The sequence below is a fragment of the Salvia splendens genome, chromosome 19 (genome assembly GCF_004379255.2).
Source record: "Salvia splendens isolate huo1 chromosome 19, SspV2, whole genome shotgun sequence".
NCBI classification, from domain to species: Eukaryota; Viridiplantae; Streptophyta; class Magnoliopsida; order Lamiales; family Lamiaceae; genus Salvia; species Salvia splendens.
This window is the reverse complement of record NC_056050.1, coordinates 3,096,675-3,117,185: the sequence shown is the minus strand read 5'-3', so window position 1 is coordinate 3,117,185 and position 20,511 is coordinate 3,096,675. Positions and strand designations below refer to the sequence as shown.

At 34.2% G+C, this 20,511-nt stretch overlaps 1 protein-coding gene and 1 long non-coding RNA gene across 2 annotated transcripts; both read right to left on the bottom strand.

Annotated features, from left to right (window-relative positions):
- Positions 1-1,590: 1,590 nt before the first annotated feature.
- LOC121780139 (F-box protein SKP2A-like) lies at positions 1,591-4,252 on the bottom strand. The gene is made up of 5 exons (XM_042177661.1): positions 4,114-4,252; positions 3,527-3,752; positions 2,654-3,002; positions 2,426-2,567; positions 1,591-2,127 (listed from the first exon to the last, which is right to left on the bottom strand). The coding sequence occupies exons 2-5, from the start codon at positions 3,742-3,744 to the stop codon at positions 1,754-1,756; spliced, it is 1,083 nt and encodes a 360-aa protein (XP_042033595.1). The 5' UTR covers positions 3,745-3,752; positions 4,114-4,252; the 3' UTR covers positions 1,591-1,753.
- A 13,896-nt stretch (positions 4,253-18,148) lies between these two features.
- Positions 18,149-18,926, bottom strand: LOC121779578. Its single transcript, XR_006045852.1, has 2 exons — positions 18,744-18,926; positions 18,149-18,479 (listed from the first exon to the last, which is right to left on the bottom strand). It is a non-coding gene; the product is annotated as an uncharacterized LOC121779578 (long non-coding RNA).
- Between the last annotated feature and the right edge of the window lie 1,585 nt (positions 18,927-20,511).

Genomic DNA, 20,511 nt, shown 5'->3' with positions numbered 1-20,511 from the left:
AAAAATTTTATAATTAGCATTTTTCTTCACGAGAGGTTTAGTTTGTTCCTAATAATGTGTAAAATATTAAAGAAATTGCAGTAAAAGTTGTTATAATTGAAGAAATGGATTACCTGCTTTTTGACGGCGGTGGGATGAGAGTGAGGGTGGTGGAGGGGAAAGACTGCGGCGGTGTGGTTTTGGAACTGTTTTATATATATAAACATATAGTGGTTACTAAGTAGGTCAAACTGGGGCCCACGGTCAATGCCGGAAATCGGTTACCCGAAAACTCCGTAGACACCATGGATACCCGAAAATTTCAGCCTGTGTTGCAACTTCTACTCATTGTGTGTGTGTGTGTTTTTTGGCTCTCAAATAGTGAATATATCAGTGAATATGTCTCTTATATAGAACCTTATTGGTTAAAAATTAAATGTGTTTCTAAAAACAATTATAGTTATAAAAATCACGAAATTTAACAAAATTATAATCCCTCCGCCCATGAAATATTGTCCAAATTTGACTAAAAATTAGAAATTTCATACTTTTCAGAAACTGACTAAAAACGAAATAGTTCATACTTTCAAGGACGGATGGAGTATGATATTTAATAGGAAGACTATACTAGGCTATAGGTAATTTTTACTCGATACGAATAAACACAAAATTAAAGGATTTAGATCAAGATGTATGACCTTCTCAACTCGATAAGAACTACTCCTTCCGTTCCATTTTAGCAGTCTCAGTTACTTTTCTACACTCATTTTGTAAAAATAATAAGAAACAATTAAAGTGAAAAATGGTAAAGTAAGAGAGAATAATGTAGAAAAGACTCTCTACAATATTTTCTCTCTTACTTTACCATTTCTTCACTTTAACTATTTATTATCATTTTTATAAAACGAGTGCACAAAAGTAACCGAGACTGCTAAAGCGGAAATGAGAGAGTAAATAATTTCAGGATAAATTAAATTAGATTTAATTAAATTGATCCAATAATGATCCAACATGCACAACTTGCCGACCCCAAGGATAAAGAGTAGTACTACCTCCGTCCCACGATAAAAATCACATTTTGTTATTTCAATTCATTCCACATTAAGCGTCATATTTTATCATTTTAGTTTGTCCCGCAATAAGGGTCACATTTCACTTTTACCATAAATGATAAATAAGTTTCATATTCCATCAGCTTATTCCACTCACATTATATTATAAAATTAATATAAATAAATAGGATATATAAAATTAATATAAATAAATAGGATATATAGTCCACTAACTTATTCAACTAACTTTTTTTTATCTTATTCAACTAACTTTTATTTATATTTCTTAAAACTCATGTCCGAAACAATTGTGAGTAACAATTGTGTATTAGCGTAGCACGGAGGTAGTAGTATTTTGTAATTTTATGTCAGTATTTTGTAATTTTATGTCTACTCGGGTAAGATCCAAAATTCCAAATTATCAACCTCAAAACAAGTTTATTTAAAACCAAATCAAATAGTTCAGACATTCACATTTCTATTGTTATTATTCTAATAGGGCAAATATTCCCCTCGATGTTTATTGTTGCCCTTAATCAGTTAATGGATGTCGTAGAAATACCACACAAAGCAATACTTCATCTCGTAAATCACAGTATTTTTAAAACCATAAACCAACATAAAACCAATCCAGCCCTTCATAAGGATCAACAAATGCATAAAAAGTCCGGTTTCAAGATACACCTTTATTTACATACAACATATTCCGGTCCAACCTCGACTCAGTGTGCGAGATGAGGCATCGCATGTGGCGCCCGGTGCGCCTGCATGGAGGCGCAGGCGCAGTGGACAGATGTTAAGTTGAGGCAGCCGCTGATTATGAGGGAATGTCGGCCGGGGCATGTGTGCAAATCAGGGAAAGAGTCGCACAGTGCCTGTACCGCAGGGGGCGTGAGGGCCGTGCACTGGCTGATGTTGAGGTTCGTAAGCCCTTCCTCCTCGTACCTGCTCTTCATGGATGCCCAAACATCGTGCTTGTTCTTCACCCGGCTCTGTGCTAGAGAGTACATTGCCCTGTCCGTAATGTTCTGGCAGAAGTACAGCCCGAGCGACCTCAGGTGGAGGCAGTTGTTCGCCAATGCAACGACGCTATCGTCTGTTGCAATGTAAGTCAGTCAGGCCGAAAGAAAAAAAATCAGAAAATAGCAAATCTAACAGTCAGAGATAAAAGAACTTCGAAGACAGCAGCAGAAACTCATCAAGCAATTGATGCAATCTAAACGAGTTTAACCTCACAACATCAATTCGTGATCTTAACTAACGAATTTCAAGCGGTTGAAACAAGTGGCCTTCCCCAAATCAACCGTAGATAGTTAGCTACACTAAACAAAATTCATGCTAGAGATAATCTTTGTACCTCCCAACATTCGAAAAACAAGGAAACGAACCAGTACCTGTAATAAGAACGCATCCGCACAAGTCAAGAGCTCTAAGATTAGGGCAGCCATAAGCCAAACTCTTAACACCTTCATCACCAACCCGGTCGCACCATCCAAGATTCAACGACTGCATTTGATGGCAGTTGTACCCAATTGCCTGCACAAAGCATACAACAACATTTGATAGAGACCAGCTTATGTATTAAGAGACAGAAATTTAAACGAGCCAGCGATTTTCAGAACCTTCAACGCCCTATCCGTCGCGGTCCTAACACAACCACAAAGATTCAAGGTCTTCAGTTTCCTGCAACACCCGGTCAGATATCCAAGAGCAGTATCACTGAAGCCTGTACAGCCGCTGATATTCAGCTTCACGAGCTCGGGACAACCAACGGCCAGCGCGTACAACGAGCGATCAGTGAGCCTGAAGCTCTTGCTAAGATCCAACTCTTGAAGCTCATGACAGTGGGCTGCAATCGCCTCAACAGCGTCGTCATGGAGCTGTGGCGTGTCCTGCCTCAACCCGAGAGCCTGCAGTTTCGTAAACTTAGGGGCCAGAGATAGCACCAGATCATTCATGCTCCTCTTGCACCTGACCATATGCAAAATCAATAAGAAACTTCACACCATGATAACTCTCAAATCAAGAACTTAACTTTACCCTTTAAACCACACAGTAAATGGATTAAAACCCACAATTTCCATATGAGAAACTGGAATCTATGTGTGGTGTGTGTTTATAACAAGAACACATCACAAATTCAAACACATCAATAACAAGAAAATTCAATCAAACATTTAGTCTCTGTAAAACATAGAAATATCCCAAGAAATCAGCAAAACCATCAACTACTAATTCTCTCAAAATTCCCAAATCAATCAAAATTCATAGAAATAATATCCCAAGAATTCTCAAAATTCCCAAATCAATCAAAATTCTCAAATTTTCCAAAACAATTAGTCTATGTAAAGCATAGAAATATCCCAAGAATTCATCTCTACATAATCTCACATTAAAGATGGAAAATATCAGCGAAACCATCAACTACTCATTCTCTCAAAATTCCCCGAAACAGAACACAAAATTGAGAAAGGAGAGAGAATATATGCATATACCAAGAGAGGGAAAGGCGAGTGAGGCCCCAAGAAATGGCATCCCTCCATCCATGGCAAACCCCAGAAGCCACAATCACCGTCTGATCATCCACCAGTGACAAAATCCTGAGCAGCAGCTCCACCGGAACATCCTTCCACTCTGTTATGCTCATGCTCTCAGCAGCGCCGAAAACCATCAATTTCTCAAAGCTCGAATTCAAACCCTCGGTCTCTCTCATCACTCAATCTGCAACCGAGATAGTGAATCGGATAAACTCGAAACTTTTCTAAATTGAAATGAAAAAAATGAAAAAAAAAGTGTGATTGATTTCCAATGCCAGAAGCCAGTAAAAAGTACAACAGGTGTCAACGCAAACAAGTTCTCGATTGCAGAGCCAAATTCTAGAAAATTCTCTTTTTTTTAAAGTGAAAAATTTGATCTTTTCTTTTCTTGTTGTATTTTCTTGAGAAATTGTTGAAAGACCGTCTTTTTCTTTCTACTTTTTCCAGGAAAAAAAAGAAGCTTGATCATGATCGTAGAAGGAACGATCAGAGATTATTATCGGTATCAGAAATCAAAGGGGAATTGCAGAAGAAGATTAGTTTACCTCGGAAATTTGGATGATGTGAAAAGGAAAACTAATGAATTTGCTTTGTTAAAGCTGTGGTGTTTCAGTTTTTAGAGAGATGAATGCATCAACTGGAAGACAAAATAAGTCGATGAGTAATGGCCACGTGTCATATTAGCAGTAAGGCGTGTGATAATATAAATTGACTATAATTAATCCAAAATTTACTGCTACTTCTCTCCGTCCCCATTGAAGTTGTCTCCTTCTTTAGACGGTATTACTCGATATTATACTTCTTTATCACAGGTTAAAGATTGTCATATTTCTTTTTTTTTTTTAAGTTTTCTCTCACATTTAATGTATACTATTTTCTCTCTCAATCTAATACATAAAACATTATCTCCTAAAATCTCATATCATTCTTCAACTATGTCATTTATTATAAGACGGAGGGAGTACAAAATTATACTCCCTCCGTCCCGGGCTACTCGCTCATTTCCTTTTCGGCTCGGAGATTAAGGAATGAGTGTATAGGAAAGTAAAAAATGACGGCTGTAGGTGAATTTTTTTACTAAAAATGGAAAGAGTGCAAGTAACTTGGGACGCCCAAAAAGGAAATAAGTGCGAGTAGTGCGGGACGGAGGGAGTATGTCATCTTATTTTGTGTTTTAGATGGAAAGAATAAAGTAAAAGAGATAAAATAAAATAGAAATAAAATGATTTCTATTTTTAGTATGAATTATTTTAAATGAGACAAACTATAAAAGAAAATGAGTTATCTTTGATGAGACAGGGGAGTATTATATTTTCAGAAAAATTTAAAATATTCATTGTATTAGATTTGAATTTACATATTTTTTTTATATTCAATTCACTCGTATATTCCAGGTATGAGTTCTTTTTGTTGTTAGAATTTTTATTTTTCTTCAAAAATAGTACTCCTTTCATTCTAAGAAAGACTACTCTTTTATTTAGCTGCACGAGAATTTATGACACTTTATTTTGTGTGTCAAGTGGAAAGAGTAAAGTAAAAAGAATAAAATAGAGATAAAGGTGTTTCTATTTTTAGTAATGTGTATTTTTTGTGTGACAAATAAAAAAAAGAAAGTATGATACTTTAATAGCACGAAGGAGTATTGTGGAGACCCATATCACAATCAGATACTCTCTCCATCCCAACGAAGATGACTCATTCCTTGAGCGACGAGAGATTTTATGTAATTTTGTTTTGTGTGTTGAGTGAGGAGAGTAAAGTAAGTGAGAGAGAATAAAGTAGAAATAAAAGTGATTCCATTTTAAATAATGAGTTATCTTAGTTGGGATAAATTAAAAAGGAAAGAGAGTCATCTTCGATTCGATGAACATGGGGAGTAATATTTATCTTCAAAGTATATTCTGGAGTACTACCATCTAATTGGAATAAAAAAATTGTGGAGACAAACGGAATACTGTTTCCAATTTCGAAGCCATACATAAGTAGGGTCCATGTAAAATTTTCTTGATTTACTCACACCATTGATTAATTGAGTCAATTTTTTTATAAAGTTTTTTCTCTATTCTTTGTTCTTTTATATTTCTTTTACTTTATTTATTATATTTGTTTATATTTTTATTTCTCTATAAAAAAGAAGTGCCTTAATTAACTAGAAATTAAGGAAATATATCTACAAATTCATGTGACAGCGAATTTGAATTATGACCTAGTCTAGGAATATAGAAATTAATAAAATGAATTCAATAAAGAAATTGAAAAGGCGAATGATTGATGGCACCGTTCAAATTTAGGGCTGGTAATTTTTGACACGACACGAATCGGCACGAAAATAATGGATTTGAGTCAGAGCTTATTGGGTTCGTGTCCTTATCGGGTCGACCCGTTAAGGACACGAAAATTTCGTGTCGTGTTCGTGTCGTGTTCGTGTCGGGTTCGTGTTATCCGTTAACAATACGTGTTCGTGTCGTGTTCATGTTCGTGTTCTTGTTATCCGTTAACAAATAATATTTTAATATTATTAATTCTTATTATTTTCATTTTTAATAGGTTTAACCGTTATCAGGTCGTGTTGTTATCGAGTCGTTATCGTGTCATCTCGTGTACGTGTTGTTATCGTGTCGTGTTGACCCGAATTGGTTCGTGTCGTTAATGGGTTCGTGTCGTGTTCGTGTCTGAGGGTTTCGTGTCGTGTTCGTGTTCGTGTTTGAGGTTTTCTTAACGGGTCGTGTTCGTGTTTGTTGTTATCGTGTTCGTGTCGTTATCGTGTCGACACGATAACGACCCGACACGCACGATTTGCCACCCCTATTGAAATTAACAATTGCATCAAAACCAAATTGAGTGGCACAAAATCAAATTCCATCATGTTCCATCTTTATGTGCAAAAAAAGAAGCCGTGTGTGTGTCTTTTAAAGAAGTGCAATTTCTCTCTCTAAACTTTTTTGTGATAAAACTTGCATTCAAAAAAAAATAATGAACGACTAATAATTTTAATACTCCTTCCGTCCCACTCAAAATTTGACTGGCACCAGAATTTAGCGAGAGTAGTTAGGTAGCAATTAGTTTAATATTTTAATAAGAAGAGAGGAGAAATGAATTTATTTCCAAATATAGAAAATGAGTATTTTTAGTAGGACAAATAAAAAAGAAAGGTGAATATTTTAACTATGATGAGGTGTAATATACAAAACTAGTAAAATAAGAAAGATATGTAAAGAAAAAATAATTAAATTATTATTAGTAAAAATAAGGTTCAACTGATTAGAGAAAAAAAATAGATAAAGATAATGCACATTTTATGAATGTCCCACAACAGAAATAAAGACTGTTTTTTCTTTGAAAAATGTATGAGTATATATTTTCTCTAACAATAACCAATAATTTTAATATTTTATTTATTTCAGACTAAGTGAGATATTTTTATTGGCACATGAATGAAGGAAGCTGTGAGTTGTGAGAAATAAGAATAAATAAAGCATGAGAGAATAAGCTAAATATATGAAAAAAGTAAACTAAGAATATAAAATAAAATAATTGAATTTTGCTAAAAAAAAGGGACTCATTTGCAATCACACTACCGGTAATATTAATATGAGCTATCGAATTTCAAATCGATATTCCTCTCATATTCTAACTAGAGTTTGTTAATGTTTCATTTTCAATATATTTTTTTTATTTATTCTCACTTTTATAAAAACCAACGTCTTGTTCTTTAGTTCAATTTTGTGAGCATCATTTCGGAGTCACCAATACAATAAGACTTTATAACTAACTTTAACATTTGTATTTTATAATTCATGCCAATGATCGATTATGAGCATTTGGTCTCCATATTTATGGTACCTTTAAAAATAGTGTTTTTAAATAAATATAAACAATATTGTTGATAAAATTTTGAAAATAAAGTACAAATGAAAATGGAGTAAGAATAGTAAAATTAATTAATATAACTATTTATATAATGCACCCATCAACAATAAAAGCGTAAAAAAAGTATATATAAATTCTAATAAGGGTTGCATATTAACAAGGGCGACTTTCCACTATCGGTTTATATCCTATAGGATTGAGAATATTTTGGACCTCAAAGAATAAAATGAAGTTAAGGTATAATCACAATATTAAAGAGAAAGGAATATGAAGTTAAAGAAAAGACGCAATGAATATTAATTGTTATATATGTGTCGCCCAATTGCTACATTCTTACGACTATTAAAAACACCTAGACTTTTTTTTTTTGTTTATTAGATGTCTTGGAATATGATAATATCTGGGTGTATATATATATATTATCGTTTTGAACTAATTTTACTTGATCATATTTCATTGGCTTGATTAGAGAATCCTAGTAATGGAGATAAAAAAATATTAAATCTTATTATCGATATGAAAAATAAATATTCTTAAATAAGGTAAAGTATATTTAACGTTTTCAATAAGCTAGAATAATGAAAACATATATATGGATCAAATTCCATAAACTGAAATGCGATTAGTTGTCAAATTCTTAATTCACCTTTCATTGAAGAGCTTAATTAAATTGCAAGACTATTAATAAAGTCAAAACAACTTTATGAAGGAACGTGTCGAAGTAATGCGTGCATTTGTAAACTTTGTAGAGTTGAACGATTAATAAAGTTGAATTATTAAGTTTCTTCGGATTAATTAGAGTTTCTTCCTCACTTCAAGCAACTTACAATTTACATTTTCATAAACTCTTATCGATAATATTCGCCTGTATCAAATTAAATTAACTAAAATTTTCAATATTCTAGGATAAACTATAATTTGACATTCATTATAATTTTTTTTAAAAAATGTCTTTATGATATGCATGATTGATAAAGTATAGTAATATTTGATGTCTAAATTATTTTCGTTCAAGTATTTTATACGAACGGTCAAACCAAACAAAACAACAAGAAGAAGATATAATTCAAACTTATATAACCATTAATTAATGGAATCCCACATGAAGAAGAATATATATAAACTTGTGCAAATCCATTTTAGGCGTATAGATTTTACTAGACAAATCAAATTATTGAATTCAAACTTACATTTATTACATGATACTATAATTTTCATTTCGATAATATTTGAGATACATATTTAAGTTTTTAATTAACCAATCAAACGATCCATTTCCCATGATATTTTAGCCGACGACATTTCCTAATCAACTTTTCCTTTTCACTAGCTAGACATCAACATGTTTTTCCTCTCTAGGGATTTTGAATAAAATCTACTCCATATAGGAGTATTTGTTATAAACTATATTTGTATAGCTCTAAGTATTTATTTCATATAAAACTAGATCAGCTAGCATTATATTAATAGGACTTTTTTCAATCATAAAATTCTTGTGTTTGTCTCTTTCATTCCACTCCATATTAAGGAAGAGGAACATACAACATCTGAATGTAGGTGTGCTAGCGTCCAGGTGCATTTTTCATCCCAAACAAATGTGAACAATTTTTAATTGACTCATTTAGTCTTATAACTAATCATTGTTTTAATTACATATCCATAATCAAGATTCCAGGACTAGATTGGATTCTACTTTTCAGTTAATAAAATTGAAATTTATAACCAGAGACCAAATCTTAGTCATTATATCAAAAATAAAAAGATGAGATTAATAATACGGAGGTCATTTTCATGTGCCAGTTAGGACATTTTTAGATTGTTGTAGTTCATACAAGGATATGAACTCATATGAACTAAAACGATCTAACAAACGAAATTCCGTATTATGTACTAAATCGATATAAAAATGACCTTATAGGCATCTAAAAATAAATCCCTTTGTTCGATTATTTGGTTATGCATTAGAGCATCCACAGTGGGACAGATGTTCCGGCGGACTTCCCAAAAACACCTTCTGCCATGTCATAAGGACATCCCACTGCACAATGGCAGACATCCCCAAGGATATCCCGACGGACATCCACAATTATAAAAATTCACAAATTCACCAAATTAAACAATTTACGAAATTAAAATTTCGATATGAATACGGAGAAAATGCAACCACTTTATTTTAAAAAAATACATAATTATTTTAAAAAAATACATAGGTAAAAAAAATTAAAAATCCGGACGTCCGACATTGCTGATGCTCTTAGGATTTGGTTATTTTTTAAGACTATACTAAATTTATGATCCATTCGACAACTTTAAAAATAATTAATTAAACTAAAATATGATATGTGAAACTTAAAACTAAAATTTATATCAACTGACGAAATTCAAGAATTTAAGGTTTAAATCCCACAAAAAATCTTAATGGGATGGAAAATCGGCCAAAGTGCAGAACAACAGTCATGCATAATATTAGGCCATCTGCAACGCTGTATCTTATTTGTCCCTTAACCGTCTCTTAAATTACTATTCTTGGGCCCCACTGTACTTTTTTACTCCATCTCTTAACTAAGGGACAGAACCTGCAACCCTCCATCTCTTATCCGTCCCTTAACCGTCTCTTAAATTACTATTCATTCAATTTCATTTTTTATTTTTATTTCCAACAAATTCAATTAATAAAAACACACTTCATTAAATAAAATAAAATTACAACTTAAAATTTAAAAAAATAAAAAAACACATAATTAAAATCCTAAAAAAAATAAAAATTACATAATTTAAAATACAATTTTATAGAAAATAAAAAAAACTACTCCGTCGGCGAATCATCTCCCGAAGGCGGTGGAGGTGCATTGAAACCACCTGGAGGCGAAATACCAAGTTATCTTGCCATAAACTCAATTCCGGCAAGATAGGCTTGGTATTGGGAGGCGTCATGCAGGAAGTGTCTGCCATTGTGGCGGTCATGTACATGGACATTAGGGAGTTCGAGGGTGCCCTGAGCCCGCCTGGCTTGATTTGGCTTGGCCCATTCTCCCTCTAGCCGCCTTCGCCGCATTTCTCCCTTGCGGCCGACGGCGCCCATGGGAGGACCCCCGGCATCGTCTGCCGTGCCCTCAACCTCCTGCGAGGCAAACTCTTGTGCGGCGCTGCCCGAACCGCCCTCACTAGACGAGTATTGGCCACCCGCCGTGTGCTTCCTGCGCTTCGAGGTCGAGCCCGAGCTGGACCGGACACCGCCGGCCCACCTTTCCTCGTCTTTGATGACATCCCAAACATCGACATGTTTGAATTGTTTTCCTGTGTCGTCTCCCATGGCTTCACTTTGGTAATGAGCCGATTCACTCTTGTAGATGGCACATAATTTTTTGACCTCTCTGTCGACTCGGTCAAAGTGAGCGCGGAGCATCTTAAATGTGCTGCGGCGGGACCCCTTCGGCTTAATCTCGTGGTAGGACTCGGTGACCTTTTCCCAGAAGCACTTTCGGGATTGTTGATTCCCGACGATGAGATCGCACGAGACACTGATCCAGGCGTTGTACACAGCCAACGTTTCCTTGGGGCTGTACGGATGCCGGCCTAGATCCTTCTCCTCCTCATCCGCTTCCGCCTGGAGCTTCCACCGTCTCGGCCTCCTTCCGGAGTGGGTTCAACCGAATAATCCTCACGAATCTGGGATAATCCCTGCGAATACCTTGGGGCAGAGGGACGGGCGTATGCATCCACATCAAAATGGGGTGGTTGGTACCCCCGGCGTCGACGAACCGGAACCACCACCCAGGACATTGTACATGCCCCTCAGTTGCCGAATGCGTTGATGTCAAACCCGTCGGAACCGCCACCGCCAGAGTTTCCGTCGCCAGACATTTTGTGATGAGAGGTTAGATGAAAATTGGAGAGGAAATGGAGATGATTTGGGAAGAATAGATGTGTATTTGTGTGTGAAATGAGGATGACTTAGGAGTATTTATAGAGTAAAAAAATATAAAAAATAAAAAATAAATAACGGTAATATTAACGGTAATATTACCGTTTTTTTGATTTTTGATTTTTTTTTTAAAATTCAAATTTAAAAAAAATAATTTATTGCGTCAGCGTGACGATGCCCACTTGCGGGCCGGCGAGTGGACATCACGCATGGCGTCGGAGAGTGCCATGTCGCGCGGGCGGGTGGCGAGACGGCTCGCCATCCGTCTCGGCGGGCTGGGGACGAGACGGGACGCTGCAACGCGTCTCGCCGCCGTCTCGTCCTGGCGTGACATGTTACGAGCCACCCGCGTGACGCGTTGCGGGTGGCCTTGGGGAATTATTTAGTTTTATTGCAAATTTGCTGGGTGGAAAATAAAGATTGACTTATAAACAAGGCCAATAATTTTTTGAATTGAAAACTTTGTAATGTCTAAATGCATATTAATTGGGTCGGTCCATAGATTTAAGGCTCTGGGCCATTCTCTATATAGTTGGACAAATTGTACTTTTTCAGTCCTATAAAAGATGCCTAACACACAAAATGTCATATTTTCATTTTAGAAAAAATTCCCTCCCACAATAATATAAATATTAGTATATTTTTTATTTCCACCTAACACACAAAATAAAACCTTCTAAAATCTCGTATGATCCCACAAATATGACATCTTTTGTGGGACAGAGGGAGTACTACTTTTGTCAATTTACTCTCCTCGTCCCTGCTTAATGCAACAAATTTACAAATGTGACGTATACCCTATCACAGTTGTAAAATTTATGTATTTTATCATTATGTTTTTTAATTATATCAATTTCATCTTTCATTTTTAATTTAACAATTCTATCTCATTCTTTATATTTCCTATTTAAATATTTATTTTAAATTTAAAAACAAATTCGGATTATAAAATTGATATTATAAATTAAAAACATTAGGATAAAAACTGATAAAATTTGTAGATCGGAATAAATTCGGATTTATTCATATAATCATATTACCTTTTGTGGTTAAATGAATTAGACCTGATTTTTGAATTTCAAGTTTTGTAGTATTTTAAATTAAGTATTTTCTGTTTCAAGTTATTCGAATAATCGTAAAGCAAGTCTTTGACTTGTTCTTTCCAATTCCAATATCTTTCCAGAGTCAATAGAGTCAAGTCCATTGCTATTTTTAGGAGTGTTTTTAGCAGATTAGTTACTGATGCCAAACCCGTTTAGTGGATAGCTAGTATTTTTTCAGATCGAGTGATCACAAACCACATACCCAACTTCTACATTCGATCATCTCTCTGTCTTCATCTTTTCTCATTTTATTCTCCATTATTCAAAGCAAATTACAACTATAACCTCTTCTTCTTCAAGCAGATGTATTAGAGAAGAGAGCGAGAAATTTGAGAGTTTTATAATATTTTTTCACTTTTCTAGTTATCTCTCCATTTAATTATATAAGTACTACTATTATTTTTTAAATCTTGTACTCAAAATGACCAACAGAATTTAGGATAAACATATCACACATATTTGTGTGTTGCTAACTACTCCCTTCGTTCCACCTTAATAGATGCTTTCATTTTCTGCACTCGTTTTGGAAAAATAAAATTGGTCACTCGTTTCATTTTCATAGCTGAATTCATGATTATCATCACTTGAATACTTCTCTAACTTAGGGTTGGAACGGTACGGTATACCGCGCCGAAATGGCCATACCGCATACCGTACCGTACCGTGCGGTATGACCAAAAACCATACCTTTACCGTACCCCTTTTGTCGGTATACCGTACCGTGATTTCCAGTATATACCGCAATTGCGGTATACCGTGTTATTTGCGGTATATACCATTTATTATCTCTAGAGTGTCCACAATAACATGCACACTTTGGTGAACAAACCATTTTTTTTTGTCCACAACCAATTTTTTTTTGTCCACCGCTATAAAAAATTTGTCCACGACAATAGTGGACACGCCCTAGCCACAAATCATATTATTTTATTAATTATTTTTATATTTAATTCAATTGAAATTAAAATTATCGGACAAAAATAATTAGAAAAAATTATTTAATTTAATTAAAAAAAATAAACTAATGACCAAACTTGTTTGTTAACTTTTTAAATAGTACTACTAAATGGGTTATAAACCTAATCATTTTAATCGCAGTCGTTTGACCAAATTAATCGAAAATCATTTAAAAAGCCCAAAATGATCTAAACCTACTTATCATCTTCTTTCTCATTCTTCTCTCTTCTCAAAACACCAAAAAAAATTAAATCTTTCAAATCCGAAAATGCAAAAAAAAAACAAAAAAAAAAACATCCGGCCTCTGTGGTCAGCGCCGCGGGCTCGCTGCTCCCCGCCCCGTCCACGCCGACTACTCGGTTGTGGGCTGTCCGCCCCTTCTCTCCCCGGCGCATCCGTGGAGTCGGTGGCCGCCGGGGCTCCCTTATTGTGGACCCTCTTACTAGATACTATCAAATTATGACCATGGTCTAAACCCTATACTGGATACTATCAAATTAAATATGGATGCTTCTTTGGGAGGAGGTTACAGAGGGTTGTTCCATGGCAACTTGTGCATAGAAAAGAGAATATTGTTACAAATTTCATGTAAATAGGTATGTCAATGTAGCCCGTAACTTGTGGGCTGGCCCGAATAGCCCGCCAAATTTATAGGGTTAGGGCTGGAAATTTCTAGCCCGATAAAATCAAAACCCAATTAGCCCGCAACCGATTAACCCGCAACCCGTTAGGGCCAGACCCGAAAACCCGATAAAATTTCTATTATTCTATTTTTTTTACTCCTAATTTGACACTTCATTGATTAATTTTAACTATTATATATTGAATTTTTATTAATATAATAATTAATAAATAAATTAAAAACTTCAAATTCACTAAAAAATTATTTACATTTCTAAAACATACATTAAAATTCTACGAAATATCTCAAATATTAGTATTTGATCATGCTTATGATGGAGTTTAAGCATATATCTCAAATATATCATAATTAAATGTTTTACATTGTACGAGTATTAGTAATTTTAATAATTATTTAGTAATTTTAATAATTATTTATTGGATTGATCGCATGTTAATATTATCGATAGCAACCCGATTAATCCGCTGGGCTAGCCCGAAACCCGACCTTTAGGGTTAGGGTTAAACTTTTATAACCCGAAAGAAATCACAATCCGATTAGCCCGCACCCGATTGACCCGCAACCCGAGTAGGGTTGGCCCGAGACCCGACGGACCGGCCCGATTGACATCTCTACATGTAATATTTAGTTCCATAGGGGTGCATGTGTTAGAGACAATACCTAAATATAGGGTTTTTGATACGAGGTTACTCGTATTAGGGGTCGACAATGAGATATCAATGATAGGGGCAGTTTGTTTGCGGGAAAGATTCCCATTCGAGCAACCAGTTCCTCGCCAAACTTGGCTTCTTTTTTTGTTGAGGAGGGGGGGGATTATTTCTTGGGTCTAGGGTTCAGGGTAAAAGAAAATCATAAGGAAATTTTGATTCTAATTATTTGATTTCAACTTAAAAAATCCCTATTTTTATTTCTAAGGTCTCTAGGATTAGTTCAACCAGCGGCGGATGGAGGTGGGGTCGAGTGGGGTCGGCCGACCCCACCGCCATCCCTGGTGAACTGCCGGAATACTCCTCCCAACGGCCCCCGACCCCACGGCGTTCGGAACTCTGCCCCATGATTCATCTTCAAGCTGCGCGTAGCTTTTGCACCTTCATTGTTATTTCCTCTACTGCTAAATCTTTTATGTGTGGGTTCATTTATTTTAATTAAAACATGCAGGGAATACTTTCTTCATAAATAATTTATCTCTATTATAATGGTTAATACTTTCTTTACAAATTACAACTAAGATTGCTCGGTATCTAAATTAATTTTAATTCAAATTAAGGGTTTGAGGGGTAGAGCATAGGCTGTGCAAAAAAAAAAGATTCGGTGCATTATATTATAGGAGTATAGTTTATTGAACATCTTGTAGTCATGTTTTATTAATTAATTTACTTTATTATCGTAGTAACCGATAAATTTTAACCTAATTTTAATAGATATTCCCTCCGTCCGATAAAAATATGAATATTTGGAATAAAACAGAAATTAATGTACAATTGTTAAAATAAGAGAGAAATGGAAAGAAAAAGTAATTATAGTATTGTTAGTGAAGAATGTGGCTAATCTACTAGAAAAGGAAGTTACCAAATACTATAAAAGGAGATAATTTTATGTGACATTCCAAAATGAAAATGTATTTATTTTTATGGGACGGATGGAGTAATATCTATCTTTTACTTTTAATTATTGATTTTAGTTACCTTCTATTTTAGATTAATAGATACTCCATTCGTCCCACAATAAAAGTCATATTTTGTCATTTCGGTCCGTCCTATAATAAGAGTCACATTTCACTTTTATCATAAATGGTAAATAGGTCTCACATTCCACTAACTCACTTCACTCACATTTTATTATAAAAAATCAATATAAAAAAGTGGGCCTCATGTTCCACTCACTTTTTCTACCCACTATTCTTTGCATTTCTTAAAACGCATGTCCACATCAAATGTGACTCATATTATGGGACGGATAGAGTATTCATTTTTGAAAAAATCTCGAGTTTCCATCAACTCTTCTAATGTTAATGGCGAACAAAAACAACAGCAACTAGAAGATATTTTCGCAACTAATTTTGACAGTTTCATAATATCGTAGAAGTACATATAAAATAGAGATATTTCATTTATAATGTATCTTTATAAGTATATATATTAGTATATTTTATTATTTCTTTCGACCCCACGGCATTTTATTCTTGGATCCGCCATTGAGTTCAACTCTAGGAAATAACCAACAAAGAATCTATAATGGAGCTTGCAATTACGCACGCCTCAAATTACATTAGATATAAATTACTCAAAAAGAATTAAAACATAATTAACTTAAATAAAACGATCCATTTGCTATGATATAAGCGTAATCTGTTGTGGGCTTGACATTTTCTTAATCAAATTGTATAAAATAAATTGTTGAACAAATCACGAAATTTGATTATGGTCCATTCCACAATTTTAAAAATAATCAATTAAACTAAAATATGTGTGGAAATAAAAACTAATATTGATATCAATAGATGAAATTCACGAATTTAAGGTTTAAAACCCCGAGTGTCTAAAACCCACTAAAAATCTTAATGGGCCGGAAAATGGGGTAAAGTGCATAACAACATTAAAACATAATATTAGAGAAATATAGTTCTTGGGTTCGAGCCCACTGTAACACTAACCTTTGAAATTTAGGTAAAAAAATATATTCAGAAAATATTTCTCTTTATTGTATACCTTAAAGATTTGCAGAGTGGAAAACTAAGATTTACTTATAAACAATGCCATAAACTGATGAATTGAAAACTTTGTTAAGTCAAAGTGTATATCAATTGGGTTGGTCCATGAATTTAAAGCTCTGGGCCATTCTTTCTAGAGTCGACAAATTGTATTACTCCACTAGTTATATTGCTGTCAATTTCCTCTCCTCGTCTATATTTTAAATGTTGACTTTTCTTTAGTACAATACTAATGTGACATAAGAGTATTTCCTATCTCAATAATATATCAATTCAATTAAATAATTATTTCTAAAATTAAAAAAGTGCAGTATATACCTACTCCACCAATAAATGTCTTATTTTGTCATTTTCGTACGATTCACTAACAAATGTCTTATTTGTTTTTTAATATTACGTTTGGTAATGTACCGCACATTCGGCGAACTTTATCACACTCACATTTCATTATAAAATTAATACTCTCCATGTCTCAAGGTTGTTGAGTCGTATTCCTTTTAAGGTTATTATAAAATAGTTGAGTCAGTTCTCTTTTTGGCAAAAACATTATCTTCTTTCATACTCTACTTGTATAAACTAGTTTTAAACGTTATGTGAGTGGAATGTGGGCCTCTTTATCATTCATAGTAATTATGAAACGAGACTCCTATTTGTGGACAGACTAAAAATGGGACTCCTATTCGCGGACAAAGGAAGTACTCCCTCCGTCCCACAAAAGATGTCACACTTGTGGGACGCCACGGGATTTTATGGGGTTTTGTTTTGTGTGTGAAGTGAAAAGAGAAAATATAATTGTTATATTAATGTGAGAGAAAACTTTTTACCAAAAATGAAAATGTGACATCTTTAGTGGGATAAACTAAAAAGGAAATATAGGACGGAGGGAGTATATATTTTTTAAAACTTGTCTCATGTCAAATATGAACATGTAATCGTGGACAAAGGGAGTATTAAATTTCATATCTATGATTTATTCTTGAAAATTTTTTCTACTAATGGTTCAATCTTTAGATAATAAAAATTGATATACACTACCAAAAACTTGTAGTACTTATTTTTTAAGGACATAAAAATCGAGATGCAATTATTTGCGTTGAAATTTTTTTTTAAAACTAACAACGATTTAGGATGCAAAAGAAAACGATCCTAAATTAAGAACAAATTAACTTAATCTTTTGCTTTTTTTAGGATGCTTCCATTTGCGCCCTCTAATTTTAATCGGAACAGTAACAATAAAAATGTTTTTAAAGCGTTGGTGGTATATTTAGAAACAAAAATTAACATCATTAATTGTATTAAAAAATATTTTTAACGGTTTTTTAGTTGTAGTGATACATTAAAAAGATTAGGATAAAATTGATACAATTATATGTAGGTCAGAATAAATTCCGATTTATTCATACCATCGTACTTTTTTTTTTATGAAAAGTAATTAAGAAAGAGTACGGTAATAGAGGTAGACATAGAGATACAGATATACCAATGTTTTAGATACAAAGTAGTAGCAAGTGCTTAGTTGTGAGGCTCGGCGCCATAGCTGCAGCATCGGCACCCGTGTGGGTTGCGGCAGCGCTTCCGTCCTTTGCCTCCACGTCCGCCGTATCCGCCTCCACGGCCTCCGTATCCACCTCCACCTCCGTATCCGCCTCCACCGCCACCGTATCCGCCCCGGTTGTATCCGCCGCGCCCATCGGTTTCCTCCTCTGTTTTAAATTAAATCAACACTCAAAGTATAATACTCCTCGTCCACAAAAAATAGTCTCGTTATAATAACATTATAGTACATTATTTTATTCTTTTTACATTTTATTAATATCACACCTGCATCTATTTTTTATATAAAAAATGAGTACTTACAAATTAATTACAAAAAAATGTTCTCTATTTAATTAGTAGTTTTTAATTTGTAACACACACACACACTACAAATTACATATATATAGGAAAATATTGAAGAAATGGCTTACAAGGATCAACGGAAGCAAGCTCTCTAGCTGAAGCTACATCTGAAGAGATCAGAAGAGCCACAGCCAAGACAAGGCCGAGGAGAAGAAGCAGTTTGGAACTCATTTTTGCTACTCAAAATTATAGGATAAGATTTTGGTTTTTGATGAGAATGATGCTCTCACTCATTCTGTATTTATAGGCAAATCAAGTCACATAATGGGGTAAGCTTAATTATGAGTAGGCCCTTTGATAGTTAGCAATTCAATCCACATTTTGAATGAATCCATAAGTCTATAATTATCTTTGACAAAGCATTCCCTGCCACAAAATTAGTTCCTCTTTATAGATTTAAAAAATACATTTAATATCCTACAAAACAAGCCGTATTAAGATTATACTTGTAATTTTGAAGGCCACAAAAATCGAGACAACAATTACTTGTGTTGGAAATTTTTTTAAAATAACAACAATTTAGTACGCAAAAGAAAGTGTTCCTAAAGTAATTAAGGACAACTTAACTTCATCTTTTGCTTTTTTAGAACGCTTCTATTTGCGTCATCTAATTTTTAATTGGGCACCAACAATAAGGACGTCTTTAGAAGCATTGATGGTATATTTAGAAACACAAATAAGTGTCCCTAGTTTCATTAAAAAACGTCCTTAATGGATTTTTTATTGTAGTGTTATTTTGATAAAAGGTTGATTTCAATTTTAAAACTAGACTAAAATTTTAGGACCTAATCCAAAAAAAAAAATCCTAATCTCATGTGTTTATATCCACTTTTGAATGTTGCATGTAGTCTTGACCTCTATATCTTCATTCTAGTTCATAGTGAGGTGTTTATTTATTTCTAAGTTTGACAATAAATTTCTTCTGGATATCAGAATAATAAGTCAGTGATTTTTTTATATTGAAGACTCAACTTTCGTCTCATAAGTCATAGCTGCTATTACTCCACTGGGGTGAAGATGTTGGGGTCCATTGTTGTTTGTGGTCCTCAACCAATTAAAATATTTTTTTTATAGTGAGCAAAGGTTCAATTGAAGCAACAACAAGGCTCTACTACAAAACACAAAACACAAATAAGAGCTAAAGCAAAACAACACATTTAAATTGACATATTATAGTATGTGTAGTCATGAGTATGAGAGTGGACTGAAAATGCTACGTGATTAAGTGTGAGTGAATTTAATTTAACGGTGATCCCATTGTGTATAAGGATGAGAACCGTGTGTGGATTTCATGTCACATTATACTATTCCCTCCGTCTCCAAAGAATATGCACTTTGGGTTCGGCGCGAGTTTTAATGCAAAATTGGTAAAGTAGGAGCGATGTGGAGAGAAAAAGTAAATAAAGTATTGTTAGAGAGAAAAGAGTTCTACAATTAAAAAGTACTACATATTTTTGTAGGATAGACTAAAAAGGAAAGAATGCATATTCTTGTGGGACGGATGGAGTAATATAGTTTCCATAGGGGGTGCATGTGTGACACTGATACGAGTATTAGGATTAGTATTAATTAGTTTAGATATATTAGGATTTGCATATCTTTTCTTATATTTGTTTCTTGTTCCCTAAGCTAGTATTCTAGTATTATAAATAGGGCTAGGTTGTTATCGTTTTATTCAGTCAATCAATATATGAAATTATCATTCTTTTGGCTCAATTGAGTAGCAAACAAGAAACATCTCCTAAGGTTGCCGACGAGGCTGATCTCGCGCTCAACCGCCCCTTTTTGCCGTCCAAGTCACGACCCAACGTTGGGCGCTCGACAACGACGACATCT

Coding starts and splice junctions, on each gene's coding strand:
- LOC121780139 (XM_042177661.1), bottom strand. CDS start 3,744: ATGAGAGAGACCGAGGGTTTGAATTCGAGCTTTGAGAAATTGATGGTT. Junction 3,003..3,526: donor ACTCGCCTTTCCCTCTCTTG/GTATATGCATAT, acceptor GCATATGGTCAG/GTGCAAGAGGAGCATGAATG. Junction 2,128..2,425: donor CGGATGCGTTCTTATTACAG/GTACTGGTTCGT, acceptor ACATTGCAACAG/ACGATAGCGTCGTTGCATTG.